The sequence below is a fragment of the Trifolium pratense genome, linkage group LG7, assembly GCF_020283565.1.
Source record: "Trifolium pratense cultivar HEN17-A07 linkage group LG7, ARS_RC_1.1, whole genome shotgun sequence".
Taxonomy (NCBI): domain Eukaryota; kingdom Viridiplantae; phylum Streptophyta; class Magnoliopsida; order Fabales; family Fabaceae; genus Trifolium; species Trifolium pratense.
The window spans coordinates 46,171,924-46,181,165 of NC_060065.1; the positions used below are offsets into that span (position 1 = coordinate 46,171,924).

General features: G+C 32.4%; 1 protein-coding gene across 1 annotated transcript; it reads right to left on the reverse strand.

The window, feature by feature from the left end:
• Window positions 1–6,020: 6,020 nt before the first annotated feature.
• On the reverse strand, window positions 6,021–8,530 carry LOC123899734 (probable glucuronoxylan glucuronosyltransferase F8H). Its single transcript, XM_045950942.1, has 4 exons — window positions 7,896–8,530; window positions 7,433–7,794; window positions 7,077–7,327; window positions 6,021–6,707 (listed from the first exon to the last, which is right to left on the reverse strand). The coding sequence occupies exons 1-4, from the start codon at window positions 8,143–8,145 to the stop codon at window positions 6,227–6,229; spliced, it is 1,344 nt and encodes a 447-aa protein (XP_045806898.1). The 5' UTR covers window positions 8,146–8,530; the 3' UTR covers window positions 6,021–6,226.
• Window positions 8,531–9,242: the final 712 nt, after the last annotated feature.

Below are 9,242 nucleotides of genomic sequence, written 5' to 3' on the forward strand. Positions count from 1 at the left end.
TTCCTTTCTTTGTTATTATGCAGTTTGAAGTTTTAAAATTTAGATTCATCATGTTTCAAATCAATTCTTCAAATTGCTATAAATCTGATATTCCAGTTCAATTTACTTTTATTAATGAAATGTATTCAATTTGCATTCAATGTTTTCAAATTTATAGTACTGATATTCCAGTTCAATTTTTTTTTTCCTCTTTGAATAAGTTTAAATTTCCATTGTTTTAACATTCTAATGACACGGTTAAAAGGGTTGGAGAATGGATGGTTGCTACCTTGAGATCTTTTGGGATCAAAGTGACAAACAATGTAAACAAAGATGGTTGTAATTTGAGGTTCAACCTCCATGTCTAACCTTTGAAAGAAATGTGTTATTTGATAACATGGAAAGAAGTAAAAATAATCAGAGATTGGAGTATCTAATTTGATAACCACAAACATGAAGTAATCAATGTGTATACATGAGGATGATAGGCATTTATGGTACTATTTTTTAGGGATGGCTATATGATTCATAGCTATCTTTCAATTTACTATCACCAATGATCCAACCTTCTCTTTTACTTATTGCCTCACGTTTTTTCCAAATACTTAATATTTAATCCTCATGTTTTCTTATAATTAATGCTAATTTTTTATATAATTTCTTAATCTCTACACCATATATAAACCTCCATATATCACTAACACATGCTTATGATTTTTAAGATAATCGCTAATACTACGAGTACGAGTTTAATAGAGATGCTTGATGTAATGATATCGCAATTAAATTACTAGATGTGGAATGGACCAATTTGATTAATATCGATATGCTTACGTCTAGCTTATTTTGACCCATAACATCCATGATTGGCAACAACCATGATTGATATATAAATGAAGTTACTACGAACCCGTGCATCGCACGGGCCGGTTACTAGTTAACATAATATATATAAAGTGGAGGTTAAGTAATATATATATATATATATATATATATATATATATATATATATATATATATATATATATATATATATATATATGTGTGTGTGTGTGTGTGTGAGATAATTTATAAATCGGTTTAATTAGTCTATTGGTCCCTTAAAGACATTTTAGGTTTCATAATGATCCCTTAAAGAAAAAAAGACCCGGATTGGTCCCTTAAAGACATATATGTTTGTCATATTGGTCATTTCCGTTAAATTTAACTCTAGATATAACAAAAAATTTCAATTGGTAAATTTTAAAAATTAATAAGGTTTTTGGTGGACCACTTACACTTAATGACATTCACAATTCAGTCAACTAAAATTAACGTTTTTTTGTAAAAAATTGGTGGAAAGGACTAATGTGAGAAACAAATGTATCTTTAAGGGACTAATCCGGACCTTTTTTTCTTTAAGAGATCATTGTGAAATCTAAAATGTAGACATTGATGAAGACCTTAATCAAGTTTTGGCCCTATGAAATAGGCCTGTAATAGTGTTTTACAGAATAAGTTAGTACCCCGGCCCCCGGCCCCCAGGGCCTCCTCTCTCCACCTCACCTCCCAGGGTAGGAGTCTGAGGAAGGGGTTCTGGACCACCTCCTCAAACATCCTACCCGATCCTGGGTATGGAGCCGGCATCGATCGTTGGCGTGCTGAAAAAGGTCACCACTCCTCATTTCAGCGGGAGGTACGAATCACCTGTAGTCATGACTCGACGGCAGCTCCCAGTTGTAGCCGTATCCACGAGAGGTTAGCTTTGTATAGATGTAAGGGGGATTCCTCAGGAAACAACATCCCAGGGGCTACAGTTTTCAACCTTCATTAGGGGTCCCACCCCTACTCATCATCTTAAGCTCTGAAGCTACCACATGCGTGATACAAAGCCTCTCGTTTTTCGCAACCAATTAAGTGATTCGTACCGACACAACGAGCCAACAAGCAGACTAGTTAGAAAAGGCCTTGACTAAAGAGAATGGAAAAGCAAGCGGCAGTGAGGGACCTCGGGGGATGGTCCCGAATGGAAGCGATCGCTTGTGTAGCGCCCCGCCCCGGACTACTCAAAAAAGGTAGGGGCGGATAAGGCGCGGAGAGTGTTAAGTATAGGCCGAGGGAAGGACTCGATAGAGATCCTGACCATCGGCCCCCCAATAACATTAACTCTAAATAAACACTAGAAACTACCCAAAGGAAAGGGAACGAAGTGACCCAATAGTCAGGGAACTAACCAAATCAAGGTTTGTAAACAAGGGAAGGAACTCCGAGTGACTGACCGATTTCCTATACCAACAAGGGAAGGAACTTCGAGTGACTGACCTACTTTGATTGCTTTAAGGAACCAATAAACTAATTAAGCCTTATAAATCCAATGACTTATAATAAAGACTTAAGTAAAAATAAGTAAAAATACGGTGTCCAACCGTCTTTTAAGTCTAATATAAATTATCCTTTGACCTCTTATTACCCAACTGTCATAACTAATTTATCCCTATTCAATTTCAATAGCTATTTTTTTGATTAGTCTTTTATCCCTTTTATTTCCTTTATGAATTTTATTATAAATAATTTATTTTACATGTTATCCATACTTAATATCTAGTATTGAATTACTTTTTTGACGGATAATATTGTTATTAAAACTTAACGACGGTGTGATATAATTTTAAACTTTTCTCTAACAAGAAATCATCAACCGTGTCTTATTACTAATTTTAAATATAATTGTGATTAACGGAATAAATATACTTATTTGATGTCGGTGTAAAACTATTTTATACATTCTATTTTCTCTTGTTATTAAGTCCATGAATATTTTTATTTCAAGTTAAATGATTAATTTATCTTTTTTTACTTACAAAACACATATTCATGCATTCAAATTAGAAATTAATTGATATGAACCGACAATGTAATATATTTTTACACTTACATCCAATCAAATCACATCATAGTGTCACTTTTATAGGTTTGCTCCTAAATTATCTTAAAAAATATCTACATATCATAATTTGATTGAATTCATACTTAAAAAGTATTACACTGTTCAATATTGCTGCTACCGAGCTAAGCTAAGCTCACAGATAGGGCGCGTTCTACCGTGGGCATGCTATTCATATAGCTCACGGGTGCAACATTTATTAATCAATCCTAACCGTTTATTGGTATGATTATAAGATACACGTAAAGCACCTTAATATTGTCCATGCTCTTCTCATGTCATATCAAAACCAGCCTTTTAAATTTTCTAATTCAATGTTTTCTCATTATTCTTTTAAGCTTTTTTAATTCAACGTTTTCTCATTATTTTTTTAGGCTTAATTATACTTTTGGTTCTTTGGATTTATTTATTTTAAGTTTTAAATTGATCTCTTATCTTTAAAAGTTTCAAGTTAGTCCCTTATTTTTTATTTAAGTTTCAAGTTAAAAATTTCAAGTTTGTCCCTTAAGTTTGTCCAATCATGTTCCATGTCATTTTCTTTTAATTAAAAAAAACAAAATTAAAACATAAACACTAACTTTAAACCTAAAATTAACATAAGGGGTCAACTTAAAACATAAAATAAACATAAGCGACCAACTTGAAATCTAAAATTTGACGGAACGACTAACTATGCAACAAAAGAAAATATAAGAGACCAACATGAAACTTTTAAAACATAAGGGATGAACTTGAAACCTAAAATAAAGATAAAGGATCAAAAGTGTAATTAAGACTTTCTTTTTATAATTCAACATTTTATTTTTACAACATAAATTTAGCAATAATAAATTTGATAAAAAAAAATTAGGCTCTGTTTGGGAAGGTCAATTATTGTCTTTTCTTCTATCTTTACTCTTATTATTTAATCTAAAATTTCTTTTAATCCTTTATTATTCTTCTGTGCACTCTTTAGTCTTTACACAGATGAATGACGCCCAGGCAAAGAAGGAGGACTAAGTGGACCCCTTAAGAAAATGCATATTTTAAAACATGGATCACTATTTATTTTTTGTTTGAACGAAGTGGAACTGGAACCTTAAGAAAATGCGTATTTTTTATGTGTTCTTCTATCCATTTATCATTTATGTGTAGTTGGTATAAAAACTATTTATGTTTAACTTTTTTATAAGGTATAAAAACTGAAATAGAATTTTATAAAAAAAAAAAAGAAATAGAAATAAGTTCAAAATAAAATTTTAAAAAATAAAATTAATTTTATAATCCCTCTTTTGTCAAAAAAAAGAGAGAGTATAATATTTAAAATTAATAGAAACACAATAAATAAATAAATATGACTCTATTGATTAAATCACGAGAATTAATAAAGTTGGTGATAATACTAATAAATTTATTGATAATTGAGGTTATTTTTATAAATGAGTTTTTTAGTATGTGCAATTTGGCACACGTTACGGAGTATAATTTTATATTAATTGCATAAATTTTTTACTAAATAATTGTTGTTTTTTAATAAAAATGTACTACTTTTAGTTACTTTAAAATGTGTACTTTTTATCAATCGTTAGTTAATTTGGTGAAGATTAATACTGAACTTGGTAGGGAGGATTTCTGTTCGATCTTTCGCGATTGGGAGGAGACTGCAACCACTTGATGTTAGAACTGACCCCCGAACCAGATTAAACTGATGGTGAAAACAAATGCAAAATGTGCACACTTTATAAATTTATCGTGTAAGAGAGAGTATTTATTTATGTTTATTTTTTTTGGATAGACGAAATGACAAAACCATTATAAACTCACACACTCAAGTAAAGGAGACGGGATTCGAACCACGATCATGACGTCTGACTTAACAATTTAGGCATTTTAACTGGTTGAGCTTGGAGTTGTGGACAAATTTATTTAGGTTTATCAAAACATTTATCGTAAAGTATAGAAAAAAAAAGTAGTTAAAATAATTAGGATTATGTAGATAAAAAAAAATTGATTGAAAATAAAAAAATGATCTTATATTTAAAGATAGAAGTAAGTAGTACTATCTCTGTCTCTAATTATAAAACTCTGTTTGACAAAAATGTACTATTTATTTACCTTATTTTGACCGTATTTTTTTAATGATATATAAATGTAAATATTAACATATAAGATCTTGTTTTGATGAGTATTTTGAAAATATTAAATTTTTATAGCTTTTCCTAATAGACAATTAAAGATATTAATGATTAAAATTGTACATTGATGTACATGTAGAGATTAAACAAGGTTTTATAATTAGGAACGCGGGTAGTATAGTATTAAAAATTAAAAGAATTACTTTTGTCAAAAAATGAAATTAAAAGAATTACTTGAAACGGAGAAAGTTAAAAAATCAAGGTTGAAAAAGTTAGAAGAAGACAAAAGGAAAAATATTCTGATATGGAAAGCTTAAAATAAACTCTATACACCCTTTAATCTAAAGGCCCTTAACAGCTGCCCATTGGTGAGAGACATGATAAACTCTCTCACCCTAGCCCGAGCCCACAGATAATAGCAAATTTACTACTCAAGTTGAAGAAAGTTGAAGTACATTTCATATTTTGAAAACGCACTTTGCACAAACTTGGTTGTATAGCTGGATTTTTGGACGCACCATACTAATACTAACAAATCCGTGACCACTGACATTTCTAACACAACTCCCCACATTTTTACACATTCAAAGTAAATGACAACATTCTGACACAACCACACCTCTCTCTCCACATTCATCAATCATTTTAATATCCAAATTCATTATTTTCTCGGTTAATATACCAATCGTAAAGACTAATCCCCTCGAGATAACTGAGTTCATTTAAGGAATTTACCTCCACAACAAATGTTTCTCCATAGACATAAGCCGAGGATCAAACTCAGACCAAATAATTAAAGGACCTAAGTATCTACCACTTATGCCACACTAATATACCATTAATACCAATAATCTATTAATGCAAATCTCCTTAACAAATAATAAAAAATTATTTATTAATCTATTTGTATACTACAAAGTTGATCTATTTGTATACTACAACAAGGAATTATTTACAACAAAAATTAACTTCATAAATCAAATGAATATAGTATAAAATTAAAAAAAAAAAAAAAAGTTTCTCTATGCACTTCCATCAAATGAACTTTTGCCACCTCATCAACCCATGTCTCCGAGGGTCCCACCATCAGAGAATTCCTTCTGCGCAATGAAATTCTTAGCTGTCATCAAATTATTGCAAATGCCAACTCATCCACGTAGGAAAAACTCATCTTAATTCGCTGTCACACTTCTCCTCCAATCAAATCCCTTCACGTGTCACTTTCCAATTCGCTAGAAACCATAGACCTACGGTATGACCTACCAAGCTTCTCACTCAAACTAACCAACACCTGCCACGTGGCATCACCTTCTTGGATTTCATTGTTGAAAAGTAGGGCCCGCCTTGTTTTTGGGTCCCATAGGTTCTTCTGAATTAAGGTTAGGTTTGTTGCTGCCACCCGCTTTAGAATTTTGTCGAGTTTTCCAACGTCTTTTTCCGCCACAGTGAGTGATATTTCCGGCCAGTTTACTGCGGAGGAAAATGGTAAACGGATTCCATCAGCAATTATAACAGGCACACAACCTAATGCTACTGATTCTACGAGTCTTGGACTCCATGGCGCCCACCCTAGCGGACATAGACAAAACACTGAACGTGCGATTTCCATTTGATAACCGGGATATCTATGTCTTTGTAGGTAAAATCTTCGATCGCCATTGAATTTTCTCCATATTTCGGTTCGCACGCGCCTTCACATAAAAAAAAACATATATTAGCTAATTTATCAATAGTTTCAAGAATGCTATGCATAGTAAATATTAATTCATCCTAATTCACAAAGTTGGGAATAGTATTTTTTTTTTTTACAAAAAGATAATTAAAAGGAAAAATTAAATGTTCATATTCTCTAAACAAAAATTCAATATTATTTCATATTTTTGTATTAATTTATTTTAAAATAATTTAAATTTTAAATTAATTTTTTTATAGAACACTGATATCCAATTAAATTAAACTGCACGTAACTAAAAATTTACCAAATTACTTAGATCATTAATTAATGATATGATAAATAATTAACTAATGATTTTCAGTAGGATCAATAGAGAGATTATTACTTGCTGTAAAACCTTCCACTGACGTTTTTAGGATGAACTTCCATTTTCCCTCTGAAAAAAGCCCAAATATCTCGCCGTCCATCTACCGGTGCTTTCTCAAGCGTCCTCCGTACCTTTTCCGGTGAAACATACGGCGGTATCACCACATTCTCAACATCTTGACAAGGATGTTTATACTCAACCCCAAACGTTTGCAACACAATCGAATTCGTCAATATCTCCGGTATTCCCTCACCAATGGCATTATCCTCCTACACAAACAAAAAGTCAAAATCAAAATGCGCGTAACTGCAGAGACTAATTATACGAAGTAACTAAAATATTTTCTTAAATGGAACCAATGTTAGATTACATACCAGGGTATGAAAACATGCGCCGAAATCATGAGAAGCGACGAAAACATGGTCGGATCCTCTGCTTCGATTCCAGAATGGATATTCGGTGGAAATGAGTTCAACGGCCGAGGAAATAAGAGCACGGGCATGTCCAATTGCCGGAAAACCGTTAACGGTGCTGAAGTTGCAAGAAACATAAACTGGGACGAAGAAGAAATCAGCTTCATAAGGGTCAAAAGTTCTAACATCGCTTTTCAATAATGCGCTGTGAATAGCAACTTCTGAAGCAAATAAATGTGTTTTGCACCTCCCATTTGAAAGCCAATCATTGTTGTATTTTGATGGTAGCTCATAAATAAACACCTTCAAATTTTTCAACACCCCTATAAAAGAAGAAAAAAAATTATTAATTTTTAAAACATTCGCGCTCTGGTCTTAAATATAAGCAAAAAAAAAAAATACATGTATTCGTGTTTGTAATTACCTATAGTGTTATGAGAAACAACATTGGAATTAGAATTTGAGACAATGGTTGATGTTGTTGGGTTTTGTGGGTCATTGGTGATGAGATAAGAGGTGAAGAAATATAGAGAAAGAGAAAGCCAAAGAACCCATTTGTAATATGTGAAAAAGAAACATGTTTTATCTTGTTGAGGTTTTGTGTTGTGTTTATTCATGAGCTTCATTTTGACATAGAATTTGTTATTCTTGAAGGGACTCTTTAGTTCCAACATTTTTAATTTTCTAAAAATAAAAGATTTTGAAAGAGTGGTTGAGATTGAGCTTTTAAGTATTGGTGTAGGAAGAAGTAGAGACTAAGAAATAAACAAACAATGGTATGGTAGAAGGAGAAGACCAAGAAGAAGAGGAAGGTATGAGTTAGTTGGTAAATCGTTTTTGCACAAAAAAATAAACAATGAGGATTTGGTTTGATTAATGGATTTCAAAGAAGAGGTTGTAGGAGTGAGTTATAATTTTTTGTTAAAGGGTTTTTGTGTTGGGATTTTGTTTTTGACCCAACCCCAATAATTGAAAAGAATGGAAAGACAGAGTAGAATGAAAGAAAGAGAGAAAAAAGGGAGAGATTATTGTTTTGTTTTTTTAGTTTAGGAAAGTCATGTGGGCTAGTGGTGATAATGGTTAGTTTTATTGGTTAAACAAACAGATATTCATCCACAAGTCTTAATTCAACCTATAATATTAATGGCCTGATATGGATGACCATATCATACGTGTTCCATTACATTTTGACCCAGACACCATAAGCTCCACTTTAATATGTCTAGCTCATCTCAACCATGAGCTCCATCTTAACGTGACTAGCTTAACTCAACCATGAGCTTCACCTTCAACATGTATAATCTAACTCACCTTCACCACTGAGGTCATGTTGAGTTCAACCTTCGTCACGACAAGCTCAGCGTGGTCATTCACGACATGTTGAGCTTCATCCATAGTTCAATTACGCATAGTCATTTGAAACTCGTCACAGCCTGCCACACGTCTTGTACGAAGGACAAGTGACATGAGCTATGCATACTTCAGCTTCACCTGATCTACACGGACGGATGACGTGAGCCGCCTCAGCTCCACGTGTTTTGTACGGACGAGCTCGATATGAATATCAGAGTCATAGCTTATTGGGCCTGGACATCCAAATCTAGTTTTATTGGTTAAACAAACAGATATTCATCCACAAGTCTTAATTCAACCTATAATATTGGTTATACAATATTAGTTTTATTGGTTATACAATATGCTAGTTTTATTGGTTAAACAAACAGATATTCATCCACAAGTCTTAATTCAACCTATAATATTAATGGCCTGA

Coding starts and splice junctions, on each gene's coding strand:
- LOC123899734 (XM_045950942.1), bottom strand. CDS start 8,145: ATGTTGGAACTAAAGAGTCCCTTCAAGAATAACAAATTCTATGTCAAA. Junction 7,795..7,895: donor TGTTTCTCATAACACTATAG/GTAATTACAAAC, acceptor CTTCTTTTATAG/GGGTGTTGAAAAATTTGAAG. Junction 7,328..7,432: donor GCGCATGTTTTCATACCCTG/GTATGTAATCTA, acceptor TTGTTTGTGTAG/GAGGATAATGCCATTGGTGA.